Genomic DNA, 18,143 nt, shown 5'->3' on the forward strand with positions numbered 1-18,143 from the left:
CACAGCTGAATCATGTCTGAGACTGATTTGCTGCTTGAGTAGCCTGATGTATTTTAAAGATTTGTCTTCCAAAGTAAGACCCTTTGCCACCTTACTGGCTTCAACCACAGAGCCATAATCTTCACTTGCTCAGCTGTGTCACACACTTTCTCGAGCAATACAGACTAGTATGGAAACGTAGGGCCTGATTTACAGTTTGGTGGATGGGTTACTCTGTCACAAATATGACGGACATCCCATCCACCATATGACCATACCCATAGGCTAACCTGGGCAGAAGTTGGACTTGATTCCTTTGCTTACTCAATAGCTTTCTGGGTGAGTATAAACAAAATATTCCCTACTCAGCCCGCCAAGTACCCTCTTTGATGCATATCCAGTATGGCATTCATCTATAATGGAGTTCAGAAATTGCATCACAAGTTTTTGGTCACCATTGTGGGACCCGTCATTTTCCTGGAGACGATTTGGTAATTCCCGTACCCACCAGATACTACACGCATTAGTCTCTTTTGTGGGAGTAGGCTGACATTGCTTCCCTTACATGTTTTTTGGTGAATACCATCCAGAATTTGTGTTTTTACTCTGATTCCTATACGTTTTTGCTTAGTATTTCACAGGGACACTTTGTTTGTAGATATAGTGTCCGAGTGAAAACCACTGCATTGCTCCCAGGAGACTTGTAATCTCGATGGGGTGAGTAACTCCAACTGTTGACCCATTCGGATTATTGGTCCACTTGTTATGGGGGCATGTAAAGCAGTCCTTTGGACCGGGCCGCAATAGTCCTTTGAAGATATGTTTCATTTATTTTGAAAGTGTTTAAAAAATGTTAGACTGGAACTTCCTTATTGGGTCACAGGGCACCCTGTGCATTAAAAAGAAATCTCAAATGGGTGTTGAGTGTTTGATGTTTTCTTGACGTCGATGTTTAATGTGTTTTAGATTTGCCAGTGACAGTGTTCGTCATCTTGGTAGTATTGCCTTCAGTGTGCTGTAATGGAAACCCAAATAGTTTTTCTTGTCCCCAATAAAACATTATGGAATATCTGTGCTTTGAACGATTCTGTCAGGTAGCTGAAAAACAAATACCCGCTATTCGTGATGAAAGGAACATTTGTCTGTGCAGTAAAAGGAAATAATCACCTCCATAAAAAAGATCTGCCAAGCTAACTTTGTGCTCCCTGTGCATCACTAGGGGTCAAGAATGGCGTTCCTGAAGAGTGGCTGGCTGCTGCGCCAAAGTAAGTGATCTCATTTCATTTTGTCTCTTGATATTCAGAATGGTCTTTTCTTCTCCCCTGAGCCAGGTGGGAGGATCAGCAAGATGTTGGGATTTTGGTTTGCGATCTACTCTGACTAACAACGTTTGAGGTGAAAGTACCTACGGCCCAGTATTCTTGTGTTCTGGTCTGCTGTATTAAGCTTAGGTGCATGTTTTAGATGTGAAAAAACTATTAATTGTGATGGTCTCTATAACGTAGCATATGGTGTTCATACTTTGGTAAATGAATGCTCATACCTGTGATTCTTATCGGAGTTCTTGTTGGAACTCTATCCTTTATTCCTGTGTCAAAAAGGCAGCTGTGTTTTATGATGTTGATGAAAATTATGATTATTAACATTTAGCCAAAGTGACATACCTGGTGTCTTGCGCTACAGTAATGTCTCCTTTAGAACATTTTAGTTTTTTTGCATATATTGCAAAATATTTAGAAAGATATTAAAGTGCCTCTCTTCTGTTACAAAGCGTGATATATGAAAATGGAGGCATTGTTTCATTGGTTCCTTTAGTTAAACCTCTGTTAGCAAAACAACTTAGAGAAATAAAATAAAAACAAAGATATGAAATACCACCTGCTTGACTGTGTTGTTGCCAGTGTAGGAAGGTAGCCTCTTTCTAGCCTTGTTACCCCCACTTTTGGCCTGTTTGTGAGTATATGTCAGGGTGTTTTCACTGTCTCACTGGGATCCTGCTAGCCAGGGCCCAGTGCTCATAGTGAAAACCCTATGTTTTCAGTATGTTTGTTATGTGTCACTGGGACCCTGCTAGCCAGGACCCCAGAGCTCATAAGTTTGTGGCCTATATGTGTTCCCTGTGTGATGCCTAACTGTATCACTGAGGCTCTGCTAACCAGAACCTCAGTGTTTATGCTCTCTCTGCTTTCTAAAATTGTCACTGCAGGCTAGTGACTAAATTTACCAATTCTCATTGGCACACTAGTACACCCATATAATTCCCTTGTATATGGTACTTAGGTACCCAGGATATTGGGGTTCCAGGAGATCCCTATGGGCTGCAGCATTTCTTTTGCCACCCATAGGGAGCTCTGACAATTCTTACACAGGCCTTCCACTGCTGCCTGAGTGAAATGACTTCCACGTTATTTCACAGCCATTTTTCACTGCACATAAGTAACTTATAAGTCACCTATATGTCTAACCCTCACTTGGTGAAGGTTGGGTGGCAAGTTACTTAGTGTGGATGCATGGAATTGGCTCCCCAGTATCAGATTTGGAATGGGGGACAATTTTATGATCTTAGACATGTTACATGGCCATATTCGAAGTTACCATTGTGAAGCTACATATAGGTATTGACCTATATGTAGTGCACACATGTAATGGCATCTCCGCACTCAAAATGTCTGGGGAAATGGCCCTGAACTATGTGGGGGCACCTTTGCTAGTGCACGGTTGCCCTCACACTTAGTAACTTTGCACCTAATCCTCAGCAAGTGAAAGTTAGAAATATAGGTGACTTAAGTTACTTAAGTGTATTAAAAATGGTTGTGAAATAATGTGTGCGCTATTTCAGGCAGGCTGCAGTGGCAGTCCTGTATAGGGGTTTGCCTGAGCTTCCTCTGGGTGGCAAAAGAAATGCTGCAGCCCATATGGATCTCCTGGAACCCCAAGCCCTGGGTACCTAGGTACCGTGTACCAGGGAGTTATAAGGGGTGTCCAGTGTGCCAATTGAAATTGGTAAATTAAGTCACTGACCTACAGTGACAACTTTAAAAGCAGAGAGAGCATAAGCATTGAGGTTCTGATTTGCAGAGCCTCAGTGACACAGTGAGGCACTACAGAGGCATACACATTAGGCCATAAATGATGAGCACTGGGGTCCTGACCAGCAGGATCCCAGAAAGACAGGCAAAAACATACTGCCAACATGCCAAGGAAGATGGTACATTCCTATACCTGCAGATTTGCTTCTGGCCTGAGGGCAGCTTATCATTAGTAACAGGGTAGACACATCCCACGTTTGCGCCCAGTGCACCCATTTGAAGGTGTGCCATGACACAAACAGGGACAGTGCACCCTCTTTGTAAGGACATAATATGCTCCTAGTGCAGAAGTAGTCTATATCCCACATTTGCCTGGAACTGTGCTCTCATGCAGGTGCAGAAAAGCCATCTTAAGGGAGCACCGGCACAGTATGTGCGCCTGCGCTATCTGTATTACAGAAGGGGCCAATGAAGTGTCTGCAGCCCTTCTGCAACACTTCAGTGCCCCAGAGAAGCAAAAAACATGAGCACATGCCCTTTCGGCTCTGGGGCACCCTATACTGAATATGGCCACAGTAGTCTTGGTATTTAAAGTGCAATACACAAACATTTGTGTACTGTTGAAATTAGTGAAGTGATAAAAAGAAAGCAATGCCTGGTGAAAATTATGAAGAAAAATTAGTTCAGTACGTTGAAGCACTAAAAAGGCCACATGAACAAAAATATGCGGCAATTAAAAGCAAGCAATTGAAAACATTTGGCACAACTTAAAAAATGTTGTGCCAACATGATGCGAAAGGGGGAAAACAGTGTACTGCCATACATAGGTAACCTCATCAGTTCAGTCAGGCCCGTACGTAACCTTACCTGAGATCCTGTGCCTACGAACCGACAAGATGATGAGTTTAGCAGATGCCGAATTTATAATTACCTGCATGTTTGCAACAATTAGGAAGTGGTCATGACAAATTCTCCCATCACCTCACACAGAGCTTCTGCAAAGTGTGATAGAGGATTCCCTACAAACAGTTTGTAAAATGGTGACTCAAATGGACCTGCTGGTTCCATCTTGTACAGAAGGCTGTTGTAATTTTCACAGAGGACCTTTTTGGCAGGGTGTTACTACCCTATGCCAAAGACCGTGCAAAATAAGAAGTAATCATCTGATCTCAGAAATTTGCCAATTAGAAAATCCCAACACAGCCAATCGCCTATTTTCCATTCCCAACCGGAGATTCCAATGTATGATTGGGGCTTCCTTTACTTGTAACACACAACTCTTATAAAACAACAAGTGTGGCACTGTGGGTCAGACCATGATTCTCTGTTAAGACTTTGAACAATCCCATATTTGGTTCAGCCCAGACATGCGATGGCCTACCCAGCGTTCCTTGGCTGGAAAATACTCATCTGTTCGTCTGTTTATGGGCTTCCCAGGTCTTTTCTTTGCTTCTGTCTTGAAAAGCAAACATTGTGCATAGACCTTAAGTGTCTTATTTTGTTCAGGATAATATGTATTACAAAGCAATTATGACAACTGAAGGTCTTGAAGTGGTGACAAGTGATATATCAATAGGAAAGTACAAACATGTCCATAGCTGTCATTCCTTAAACCATGAAGTCATTATCCATCATAGCAGGTATCAACACCATCCACACAATATTGAACTATGTTGTCAAAGTGCAATAATATTTTAATAAAGATCAAATATCTGTAACCGTTGGGTCCTCATCTCTGTCTGCATTGGACTGAATTTTGAGTTTCACGTCAGACACAGAGTTTTTAACTCTAAAGATATTCTTGAAATTCTCATAGTTACATGGATGCCACATGGACAGCACGTCTATAGTCATGTTGAAATAGCCCAGATCTCACACTCAGCTTGCCACATGGTGTAGATGGCCTAATGAATTTCATAGTAATCTGCCTTAATCTCGCATTGATGTGACTCAATCGCCACAAATTTGTGAATAGCACCCCTAGCAGTTGCAGTTCTAAAGTGCTACCTAACATTACATTCATTCACCAATTACACCCTTCCAGAGCACCTCAATGTTGGAAAGTATCATCTTTCTTGGCATGTTACCCCCAATTTCTGCCTGTTTGTCAGTATGTTGTGCCTGTCTCACTGGGATCCTGCTGGCCAGGACGTCAGTGCTTGCAGTTTGTGGCCTAATGTGTGTGTTGTCAGTAGTGCTTAACTGTGTCACTGACGTTCTGCTAACCAGAACTTCAACGCTTATGATCTCTTCTTCCAAATTAGTCAGTATAGTTTAGTGACTTCATATTCCAATTCCAATTGGCACACTAGACCCCCCCATATAAGTCCCTAGTATATGGTACCTAAGTATCCAGGGCATTGGGGTTCCAGGAGATGCGTATGGGCTGCAGCATTTCTTTTGCCACCCATAACAAGCTCAGACAAACCTTTCTTCAGGACTGCCACTGCAGCTTGAGTGAAATAGTGCACAGACTATTTCACAGCCATTTTCACTGCACTTAAGTATCTTATAAGTCACCTATATGTCTAACCTTCATTTACTGAAGGCTAGGTGCAAAGTGAGTAAGGCCCTAATTACGACCCTGGCGGTCGGTGATAAAGTGGTGGTAAAACCGCCAACAGGCCGTCGGTCACTACCACCAAATTATGACCTTGGTGGAAAGATCTCTGAAAGACAGCATATATACCACACTGATCGCCAGGGCGGAAACAACAGGCACCACAGCGGTAGCTGCCTACAGCCAGGCGGAAGTCAAAGTTCCGCCCACCAAATTATGAGCAGGCAATTCGCCACCTTTTCCAGAGTGGTACCTGCGACATCAAAAGCCTGGCAGAAACAGAGCTCAGAAGTGAAAGGACTCACCATTGGAGACACAGGAAAGAACCACGCCTTCATGGAAGCAGAACTGCATGTATTTCCAATGATATTTTACGGTCTGCTCCACCACGAACACCAATGCCGGCGAAGACGACGACGGTGAGTACAGCTGCCTAGCACACAAGGGAGGAAAACGAGAGTGACACACACACACAACACACACCCCATACACACACACCATACCCACAACCAGATGCAGAAGAAAATAAGTTAATCCACCTAAATTGGCTGAATAATCCAAGGACAACACAAATTTACTAAAGTGATTGTAATAAGATCAACACAGTATAAAAATAATTTAGCCAATGTTACAAATATCTACAAATGTACATGAAAAGGGACACCTTCCAGTCCTCAGTTTGTGTGGGTCACATGGCCACAAGGCAAAGTCCAAGGCCCCACTTGTCACCTGCATCAATACGGAGAGAACACTGCAGGGGCATCAGTTGGCAAATAGGCTGGCACCTCAGGGTAAGTGGGGACACCTCTACCAGGAGCGGAAACAAGACCACTGGTTTTGGAGGGGGCAACCTGCCCTGTGCTTGGTCCTGGGGATTGCAAAGCCACAGTCTCTCAAGTGGGTGTCTTCCCCACTGGTTCTGTAGTGGACAGGCTGCACAGCAGCCCATGGAGGCAGGATCACATTGCGTCCGCCTGCAGTGACGGCTGCACTGTGGTGGCGGTGCTGCTGCTGGTGGTGGTGGGAGGCTCCTGCATAGCCCTTGCACCCTCGGATGGCTGCACTGTGGTGGGAGGCTCCTGCACAGCCCCTGCACCCTCGGATGGCTGCACACCCATGGTGGTGGTGGGGGCTCCGTAACAGCTGCTGGTGCAGGCTCCTTGCCCTTCTTGCCTGCTGGTGCAGGCTCCTTCTCCTTTCGAATGGTAGGTGCAGGCTCTATTCCCTTTCAGCTAGCTGGTACAGGCTCTTTACCCTTCAGTATATGTGGCCTGAAATGCTTTCCACCACAAGTAGGTGAGGATGAAACGAGGCACGTGGACTGTGTGGCTGAGGTGCTTGCCTGGATTCGTAATACCCTGGCCCATACGTGCAGGACGGGGTGGGGGGTAGGGAAGAGGTCAGTGGTGGATAGGAAAAGTTTCTTAGGGACATTGGGGCGGGAAGAGGGAGAAGGAATGGGGATGGTGGAAGAGGCAGTGGTTGTTGGAGGTGTTTGCTGGATTTGGGTGCAGGTGCATGGGCTGTATGCTGTTGTGAGGTGGATGGCTGTTGGGTGTCTGAGTGCTTGCGTTTGTGTACCTTAGGAGGGGGAGACAGACCCAGTGGGAGAGGACACAGGGGACGTATGCATGGATGTTGTGCAGGTGTCTGCCAGTGAGGTGTGTGTTCTGCTTGGTGTGGTGATGATGCAGGTAGTGGATGATGATGTTGTGCATGCAGGTGTGTGTGTGGGCGAAAATGGGTGTGAGGTGGAGGAGGGGGAGACAGTGGAAATAGTGGATGTTGTTTTGTCTTCAACTGGATGGTGTTCATGTGAGTTCCTGTGGGATGAAGTGTGATGCTTGTGTTTGCCTGTGACACTCTTGGGTGTTGTCCTGTGTGCATGCTCGTCTGGCTGTGTGCTTGGGATGGGTTGAGGTTGAGGGGAATGGGACTGTGAAGTGGCAGTTGGAGGGGGGGCGATAGAAACAGGGACAATGGCTTCCATCAGAGAGGAGGCCAGGGCCTGGATTGATCTTTGTTGGGACACAATCCAGTGTGAATGCCCTCCAGGAATGCATTAGATTGTTGCATCTGGGCTGCCAGCCCCTTTATGGCATTCACAATGGTTGACTGCCCTACAGAGATGGATCTCAGGAGGTCAATAGCCTCCTCACTCAGGGCAGCAGGGCTCACTGGGGCGAAGGAGATGCCCACCCTCCTGGGTGAGGGGGCGCAGGAACCTCGCTGAGGGGCTGCTGGTACAGGGGTGTCGGCTGTACCTGTAGCTGGGGTGGTCACAGAAGTGTCTGCCACCACCAGGGAGCGTCCATCGGAGAAGGTATCTGTGTCTGAATTGTCCCCTCCAGTCTCTGCCGTGGTGCTCCCCTCGCCCTCCGTCCCACTTGTGCCCTCAGTGTCGCTGGACTCTGCCTCCTGGGTCCTGTGGTGTGCAGCTCTCTCCGTCGCCGGTGCCTCTACTCCTCTGCCAGATTATGTTAATGCAAATAAGGACAGGATGACAAAACAAGAAAGGGGGGGAGAGACACAAAGGATATACTAGGTCAGTGGCTGCACCAACACCACCGTTGGCGTACACAGCACCCTCACACACAGGGAACAGGCCTATGCACTATGCATTGCCCCACCACTGATATTGCTAGCCACCAAGGCATAAGGAGGGGCACACACCACCAACTGCAGCACACCTGGGACCCACTCAGCCCTGACCAGTAGTGGATGCTAACAAGCTAGGTAGGCAGGATTATCCCATCAGAACCCTAGCCACCAGAGGACCTACGCTGCTATGTCAGGCCTGGCCTGGGGCACCCACTATCACACATCCACCACCCGGATACTACCCCACCAGCCGTATGTTGTAATGATAGACACTGTACTCACCCCCCTTGTGGCTGCTGTGATGCCCTCAAGCATCCATCCAGCTCAGGATAGGCCACCGCCAGTATGCGGGCCATCAGGGGGATCAGGATTCGAAAGGCACCCCTTCTTCTTTGGGAGGCCATCCCCAGCTGGGCCTCCGCCATCTTCCGTGCCCAGCGGCTCAAGTCCTTCCACCGTTTGCGACAATGGGTGCTCTGCCTGCCATAGACCCCCAGGGTCTGCACGTCCTTGGCGATGGCACGCCATATACCCTTCTTTTGATGGGCGCTGACCTGCAGAGGGAAATACACACAGGAAAACACCATTAGACAAACTGTCCAGCCAGTTACACATATGGCCCACCATACCTGTTACTATCACCATTGGCACACACCGCAAAGAGGACTTCCACCCACCCTGCTTACACGAGGCCTTCACACACACACAACTCCATGCATTCATGCCACATGCATCGTGCCCACAGTGTACTCACCTGTTGGTCTGGAGGCCCATACAGCAGTCCGCACTGGGGTAGAACCCCATCCACCAGTATCTCCAACTCCTCCGAAGTGAAGGCTGGGGCCCTTTCCCTGGTCACACGTGCCATGGTAGGTTGCAGACACAGGTCACAGCAGCACATGCAGTGTAGGTCCTCTCCTATGGAAGGTCAGGTGGCAAGTGAGGAATCAGATAGAAAATGGCTGTCACATCTGCAGCGGTGCAGACCGTCACCGCCGGCGTAGATCACCATTGGCCACTGTAACCTATAGGGCCCAATATTAACCAATGAGGAATTGCACTGCGGTTCCCGACTGCCTCCCGCCTCTGCGCACAACGTCAGCAGAATTACCTCACTTCCACCCGTCCCTCCACACAAGACAGGCGGACGCCATTTTGTGGGGGGGACGCAGCCCTATGGATTCATGCTGCGTCACAGGAGAAATAGGCACATACTGCACAATTCACACTGACCCGTTACAAGTTTATAGAATGTTAACTACTGTTGTGGCTCCAATGTTCAGTTTGTGACAGCCTCCTCACTATTGGGGCCCTTAGATACCTACTGCTGCAGATGAATAGAAGATGGAAACATACCCCCATGTACAGACCCCTGGTGGACTTGGCTACACTGGAGGTCATGCACATTATACTCACCTATAGACTGGACAGGGCCACAATCACAGAGCTGTGTGCCTAATTGGAGCCTTACCCGATATCTGCTATCCGTCACCCCACGGGGATCCTCCTCTTGTTCAAGTGCTATCTTTACTCCATTTCCCGGCACCTGGTTCTTTCCAAGTGACAGTGGGCTTGGCAGCAGGAGTATCACAGTCAATGTTCTCAGTAGTGCTGACAAGAGTGTTGTCTGCCCTGATAAAACACATGTGCAGCTACATTGTTTTCCCCCAGGTTGAGGATTTGGCCACAGTGAAGGCCGAGTTTTATGCAATGGGACATATCCCCTACATAATTGGGGCAATTGATGGTACACATATTGCATTTGTCCCCCACCGCCAGAATGAACAGGAGTTCAGGAATCGTAAGAGTTTCCACTCCATGAATGTTCAGATGGTGTGCTTGGCGGGCCAGTGCTTCTCCCACGTCAATGCCTACATATCCTGGGACAGTGCATGATGCCTTTGTCCTGAGGAATAGCAGCATCCCAAATGAGATGGCCTAACCACAGAGGCACAGGGTGTGGCTAATAAACGAGCCTTGGTCTCCACCCAGTGTATGTTAGTGTATGCCTCTGGTGTTAACCTCATAGGATTGTGTGTGGCTAAAGTTGTCCCTCAACATTTGCAGGTGACACTGGTTACCCAAACCTATCATGGCTGCTGACCCCTGTGAAGAATTCCAGGACAAGGGCAGAAGAACGTTATGAGGCACATGGGCGAACCAGAAGGATAATTGAAAGGACCTTTGGCCTCCTGAAGGCCAGGTTCCGGTGCCTCTGTCTAACAGGTGGATCCCTGTACTACTCACCCAAGAAGGTCTGCCAGATAGTAGTGGCATGCTGCATCTTGCACAACCTGGCCCTCAGACGCCATGTCCCTTTTCTGTAGGAGGAGGAGGCTGGAGATGCCCCTGTAGCAGCAGTAGACCCTGTGGACAGTGAGGATGAGGAGGCAGAATATGAGGATGAGGACAACAGAACATCAGTTGTACGACAGGTCTTCCAATGGCACACGGATAGGACAGTGTAACTTTACATTTCAATTACTTTGGTTGTGATCTGTGTGGCAATGGCATGCTGATATTTCCCACTTTTATGCCCACTTACTGTTCCCTCTGGCAATTCATTTTGCAGATGTTGGTGAATTGACATATACTCCTAGTGTGATCACTGCAGCCAGCTACAGGTCATTAATCTATGCTCATTATATGTACAGTTAATTTGCAATGTTTGTACCTCTTTCAAAGAATACATATTTGATATACATGACATACTCCAAATGGAGTTTTTTCAAAGGGTGTTTATTGAAGTGCTAACATATATGGGGAAGTGCAATGGGATGGGGTGATGATGAAGGAAAGTCCAGGATATTGTTCCAGTCTGTTCGTAGCACAGGTGCATTGTCCAAGGGGGCATAGGAAGGGGAGCAATGGCAGTTCAAGGTGGACAGGGTGACAGAGTGGGACACAAGGGTGACAATCAGGAGAGTCTAATTTCCTGGTGGGGGTCTTGGCAAGTGTCTCTGGCTTCTGTCTGGATCGCAGGGACTTTTGCGGGTGGTTCATATTCTGCACGGAGAAGGGTGCTGGTGGCCTGTGAGTCCTGCGAGTGGCAGCGGAAGTGGAAGGCTGTTCAGATGTCTGGCTAGTGTCAGGGGCCCGCTGGGATGAGACTGCCTCCCTCATAATGTTGGCCATGTCTGCCAGCACCCCTGCTATGGAGAGCAGGGTGTTGTTGATGGGCTGCAAGTCCCCCCTGATCCCCTGGTACTGCCCCTCCTGCAGCCGCCTGTTCTCCTGCACATTGTCCAGGATCTGGCCCATCGTGTCCTGGGACTGTTGATAGGCTCCCAGGATCTCGGAGAGTGCCTCCTTGAGAGTCTGTTCCCTGGGCCTGTCCTCCCCCTGGCGCACAGCAGTCCTCCCACTTTCCCTGTTGGCCTGTGCCTCCGTCCCCTGAACTGTGTGCCTACTGCCACTGACCCCATGATTGTCTTGTGTGTGAGGTGTGGCCTTAGGTCCCTGTAGAGGTGGACACACTGCTGATTGATGTGTCCTGGGGACAGAGGAGTGGGTACGCTGAGTGGGTACTGTAGTGGTGTTTCCAGATGGGGGAGGCTCTGTGGTGGTGTGTGACTGGGCTTGGGTAACTGGCTGTCCAGTGGTCCCTGATGGGCCAGGTAGATCGCCAGATCCTGAAGACCAGAGTTACTGTCATCACTGTGGGCCTCTTCTGTTGAGGGACTGGATATTGCTGGCACCTTCTCTGCGCTGACATTGGCTGGGGTACCTGTGGGGATGTAAATGATGTATTTATGGTTTATGTGAATGACATATTGTACATCCCTGGCTTCCCCCTCTATGGTTGGAGATTTCACTTGTGTATGTTAGTTTATGGTGGGATTGTTAGTTCTCTATGGTGTGCATGCTTTAGTGATGAGTGTCCATGCAGGGCTGTGACGGGTGTCCATGCATTGATACAGCATGCAGGGATTGGCATTGTGATGAGTGGGATGTTGTGGAGTGATAGGATTGAGGGTGAGGGTATTTGATGGCATGCAGGTAGGGGGGTGATAGTAGTAGAGAGTTGACTTACCAGAGTCCAGTCCTCCTCTGACTCCTGACAGGCCCTCAGGATCCAGTATTGCCAAGACTTGCTCCTCCCATGTTGTGAGTTGTGTGGGAGGAGGTGGGGGTCCACCGCCAGTCCTCTGTATAGCAAGCTGGTGTCTTGCTGCTATGAAATGTACATTCCCCCATAGGTTGTTCCACCTCTTCCTGATGTCATCCCTAGTTCTGGGGTGCTGTCCCACGGCATTGACCCTGTCCACAATTCTCTGCCAAAGCTCCATCTTCCTGGCTATTGATATCTGCTGCACCTGTGCTCCAAATAGCTGTGGCTCTACCCTGACAATTTCCTCCACCATGACCTTTAGCTCCTCCTCTGTGAAATGGGGGTGTCTTTGTGGTGCCATGGGTGTTATGTGTGGTGTGTTGGGTAATGTGTTGGTGTGTGTGTGATGTGGAGTGCATGACTGGTCTTGGTGTCTCTCTGGTGGCAATGCGTAAAGGGTTGTAGGTAATGTGGGTGTGTGTTTTATAGTGGTGTGTGGGTGTGGTGTGTGTATGGGTGTAAGATGTGTGTTGTTTGAATTGTCCAATGTGGTGTTGTTTTGTATGTGGGTATCCATTGTGAGCACGGCGGTATGCATCGCCAGTGGTTTACCGCTGTTCAATATCCGCTGTGGTGTTTCGTTGGTCATAATGTGGTGGACGTTGTTCTGTTGGCGTAACGGTGTGAGTTTTGATACTGCCACTTTATAATTGACCTTTGGGCTGATGGATTTGTGTATGTGGCTGTATTCTGTCGGATTGGTGTGCGTGTGTCATAATATGGTGAACGGATATTCCCTTCCACAGCGATAAGCTGGCAGCCGTCAGTGTGGCGGTAAGTGGGATTTACCGCCAATGTCATAATGAGGGTCTAAGTGTGAGGGCACCCTTGCACTAGCAAAGGTGTCACCACGCTGTCCAGGGCCAATTCCGTGGACTTTGTGAGTGCCTGATTACCATTACACGCGTGCACTACCTATAGGTAAATACCTATATTTAGCTTCACAATGGTAACTCCGAATATGGCCATGCAAGGTGTCTAAGAGCATGGAATTGTCCCCCTCCATTCCAAATCTGGTATGGGGGGGGTCCAATCCCATGCATTCTGGGGGCTCCACCATGGATTCCCAGAACTTCCAAACCAGCTCTCCGAGGCTTGCACTGCAGCTACAGCTGCTGCCACCTCACAGACAGGGTTCTGCCCTCCTGGGGTCTGAGCATCTCAGTCCCAGGAAGGCAGAACAAAGCATTTCCTTTGGGAGCAGGATGTTACACCCTCTCCCTTTGGAAATAGGTGTTACAGGCTTGGGAGGGGAAGCCTCCAGAGCCTCTGGAAATGTTTTGAAGGCCTCCTTTCATAAGCCAGTCTACACCGGTTCAGGAACCCCAGGTCCCTGCTCTGGCACAAAACTGGACAAAGGAAAGTGGAGTGACTACTTCCCTGTCCATCACCACCCCAGGGGTGGTGCCCAGAGCTCCTCCAGTGTGTCCCGGCATTAGCCATCTTGTTTTCCAAGCTGTTGGGACACTCGAAATCTCTGAGTGGCCAGTGGCAGCAGGTGACGTCAGAGACCCCTCCTGATAGGTGCATACCTGGTTAAGTAGCCAATCCCCCTCTCAGAGCTATTTGGGGTCTCTCCTGTGGGTTCCTCTTCAGATTCAGCTTTCAAGACTCCTCCAGGAATCTTCTGCATCAGCTTCTGACCATCGGATCAACCGCAGACTGCTCCAGGAACTGCTGTAACTGCAACAAAGTATCCAGGACGACTCCTGTGACCTGCACCTTCAGCTCCAGGCAGCAACTGCAAGAGTTCCCAAGGTGTGCACGCTCTGAGAACTCCCTGTCTTCACCTTGCACCAGAAGAACCAAAGGAATCTCCCATGGAGTGACGGAGTCACTTCCCTTCTCCTGCAGGCACCTTCCAAGACGACAACCGGTTCTCTGGGACTCCCTGGAACACAGGCGGTGGACCAACACGACCCAGACTGTCCTAAGGTCCAGCTGTCCAAATTTGGAGGAGGTAAGAGCTTGTCTTCCCAGTTTGCGACAGTACACCTGTGCACCGCATAATGTGTAGCTCCTTGCATTTCTGTGCACTTCTTCCAAGAATCCTTTGTACACAGTGTATCCCAGGTCCCCAGCACTCCATTGTGCGGCGCACAACTCGCTGAGTTGTTCTCCGGAGGCGTGGGACCTTCTTTTGTTGTGCTGCACCAACCGCAATGTCCATCTCCTTTGTCCCAGTGTCCTGGGACTCCCGTGGGTGCTGCCTGGTCATCTCTGGGCTCTCTCCAGAGTTGGGAGCCACCTCTGTCTCCTCAGTCCAAGTTGAGGCCTCTAGGTCCCTCCTGGGTCCAGGCAGCACCATTTTGACGCAAACCGCGACCTTGCTTGAACCAAAGCTTGTTGAACTAATCCAGCGAAGCAAACAGCCTACAACCAACTTCCCGACGTGGGACATCTCCTGCACCAAGCAGGAACCCGCAGCTATCTTCTTTGGTGCTCTTCTGCAGACTTTTATTAACCGGAAAATCCTCTTTTGCACCATCTTCTAGGTTGGCAGGGGCTCCTGTCCTTCCTGGAATCTCCTGCGACTTCTGGACTTGGTCTCCTGTCTTCACAGGTCTTTATGGCCAGGAATCCGCCATTTGTTGCTTGCATCTTGCTTGGTTCTTCCAATAACTCTTATCACAAATTGAAGTGTGTCCTGAGGAAACTTGCAGTACTTTACTCCTACTTTCCTGGGCTCTCGGGTGGGGTATTTTACTTACCTTTGGTGTTCTCTTACACTCCCAGTGCCCCTCTACACACTACACTTACCTAGGGGGGAATTTGTGATTCATATTCCACTTTCTTAGTATATGGTTTGTGCTGCCCCTAGGCCTATTGCATTCTATTGTATTTTCCACTGTTTGCACTATTTTATGACTATTTACTTACCTGATTTTGGTCTCCAGTGTATATATTGTGTATAATACTTACCTTCAGCAGGAGTATGGTCTCTAAGATAATTTTGGCCTTGTGTCACTAAAATAAAGTACCTTTATATTTTGTAACACTGAGTATTGTCTTTTATTGTGTATAAGTACTGTGTAACTACAGTGGTATTGCAGGAGCGTTGCATCTCTCCTAGTTCAACCTAAGCTGCTCTGCTACAGCTACCCCTAGACAGCCTAAGCTGCTAGACACTGCCTACATTTCACTAATAAGGGATAACTTGACCTTGGAGAAGGGATATGTACCTAGGGTGCCCACTACAAACCAGGACAGCCTCCTACACTCAATATGAGTACATTTAAAGGAGAATTGATTTGTTATCGATATGTCACATATGAGACATGCAGCACTTTAATATGACTCAGTGCCATTGAAAAAAAGGAACATGTCATAATGTATTATCATCTGTCTAACTTTGAAAAGACCCCCATAGTGAAGTTGCAACAAATAAACTTTGCTAAATCTGTTTCCCTCATAGGATACCACATTCCTCCTTGCTGTGCACATGGAGAGGGGCCTTAGATGTTGCCTTTGTAATTAGATCCCAGTGTAATGACAGTTTTCTGCATCCCCCTTATGATATTTATGTTTGTCTGTAGGTGTGTCGTTGAACGAGCCTAGGGATAGTCTTCCAATTTACCTGTGAGAATAGTAGTATTCCGCACATTTTAAAGAAAATTGAGCAGAGATGCACCAAGTAATTAATTCAATTTCTGCTTGTATGATAAACTGAGCTGAGAAATAAATTACCGATCATACCGATTCCTGACTCTCCACACCTTGAACTGCCTTCTTGTTTAGACTTTAGGCAATAGCATGTGGGCCATGATCCCATAAAACCTTAAAAGATATTAGCCATACTTGAATCTTACAGTGTTCTGTTGTGTTTCGAACTTGCTGCCTTTGCTTGCCAATGCAAAAACGAACCTCTGTTGGAAGAGTTGTAGTGATGTCTTTAGATTGCTGAATGAGGATTCAATTATGAATAATTCTTGCAAGTCATGCTGTGTGCTCTCTATTGAGGTTCTGCTTATGAATAGTATAAAATCAGATCTGTAACTGCCAGCCCAAACTCTTGTGTGGTTCTGGTCAAGATGTTTATAGCTGTGCGTGCCAGTGAAATCTAAGCATTCATACCAGTTTATTAATTAGAGATTATCTTTTATTGAAATAATCTGTAGTGGGGGTCAGTCAGTAAATTGACAAAGCAATATAAACATTTGGAGCACATCAGGATGTATACCCATCCAGTTCTGTCAGAGAGCCCAAGTGCTAGGCTCAGCTATCCTTTCACTCTCTTGTTCAAGTGACCAGATTAGGGCAATAATTTGGGATGTTATTGTATTTTGTGTTTAATTCCCAAGTATATTGTAGTACCTGGGGGGCTTTGATGAGGGACCTCACCTACTTCGCCTGCGATAGGGGCTGCCAGTGGGAAGAATTACAATTTTGTTAAATTCTGAAGCCAAAGTTTTCCCTCAAAGAAATCAGGGGACCATTTGCAAATCTTTCACAATCTCACTCAAATGTAGGAAGGAAGTATTGGCATATAAGCATAGCAGGGACACAGTTTTACCCCCTGTCTACACACAATCAGCTATCTCAGCCTGGAGCATCTGAGCTAGGCATTCCTCTCCATTGACCCTGTGCACAAAAAAGGAGACAGAAGGCACCCCGGCCTAGTAGCCCTATGCGTCTTAAAAAGAATGAATGTTTCATAATTTATCATTACACTCTAAGCCTAAAGAAGAAGGGTCCTGCACTTTAACTTCTTCAACTCTTCACCAGAGTGTTGAGTGCTCCTGCAATTACATTATGCTATTGTCTTAATTTACAAATGCATAAGGAAGCAGGCAGGATGGTATTTGGCCAAGGTTTGTTGTCCAAGTACATATTTGACAACTACCAATATAACTTCAAATGTGCTTGGTCTTTGGTTTCAACGAAAGTATTGTCTTGTCTTCTTGTAACGTGGCTGAGAGTCATAAATCAACCAAGGCGTCGACATATACAATAAGACGCATAGGACCAGTGGACACGGAAAAGGTTTATAAGTCTGCCAGTAGGCCATCTGGGCCAAGCATGCATAACATTTTATGACAGTCATACTTTCCTCAGATGACAAGCAGGTCATACAGCTCCAGGATAGTCTCCATACCCAGCCCAGTCAAGCAGGTATTGTGCAGAGACATAACCCTTCAAATGTGCCATGTTATGAAATGGCAAGTTAAAAGGATACAGCTGGGTGCATCTCTCTCCTCTAGGGTATGATATCACTGAAACTGATTCGTTTTATTACATAGCTATGATCATGAGGAATCACTGGGTCTTACAGTAGATCTGTTTAATACTTCTTCTTTGAAGTTGTTGCCATTGCCACCCTTAAGGTCCGTTCACGAAAGATTACCCAGTTTAAAAATTCGGTCATAAAAGTCCTTTGTCATCATTATGTTAACCTTCGGCCTGCAAGGCTTCCCAGGCAATCACCTTCCTGCTTGGGTTATTTAGCCTCTAGAAATCTGAAGTTGTAAATTTTGATTTTAGTAGCACTCCTGTTTGCACTGCCTCCGTGTATCACAATGATGTTGCCTCAGTAGATTTTGAACAATGATAATTCTCCCGCCTCTAAGCCGCAATTCCACCAGTAGGATTTTCTTGAGAAAGTATCTAACTTCCGATACTCAATTACGCTGCGTAACTTTTTCGCCTTTTCATGTATTAATTAAAAAACGTATTTATGAACAAACTAACTTTAAAATACAATTTTCTTCGGTTTTGACATCAAGGTTACACTAACATTCAGCTTTGTCTTTACAAGCTGCATTCGCACTCCAGTTAGCATTTTCACCCCCAACCCCATGTTTCGTTAAATTGATATTTAAAATTTCCCTCGTTCATGTAAATGAAAGATACACAACAGTTTGCA

General features: G+C 47.3%; 1 protein-coding gene across 3 annotated transcripts in view; it reads left to right on the top strand.

Annotated features, from left to right (window-relative positions):
• PLEKHB2 (pleckstrin homology domain containing B2) overlaps positions 1–18,143 on the top strand; it is a 676,701-nt gene that overhangs the window by 187,037 nt on the left and 471,521 nt on the right. For all 3 annotated transcript variants that reach the window (XM_069213723.1, XM_069213725.1, XM_069213724.1), the window contains exon 2: positions 1,199–1,244. In XM_069213723.1, coding sequence (XP_069069824.1) covers positions 1,208–1,244 — 37 coding nt within the window. In that variant the 5' untranslated portion in view covers positions 1,199–1,207. The remainder of the gene's footprint in view (positions 1–1,198; positions 1,245–18,143) is intronic.

The sequence above is a fragment of the Pleurodeles waltl genome, chromosome 11 (genome assembly GCF_031143425.1).
Source record: "Pleurodeles waltl isolate 20211129_DDA chromosome 11, aPleWal1.hap1.20221129, whole genome shotgun sequence".
NCBI lineage: Eukaryota > Metazoa > Chordata > Amphibia > Caudata > Salamandridae > Pleurodeles > Pleurodeles waltl.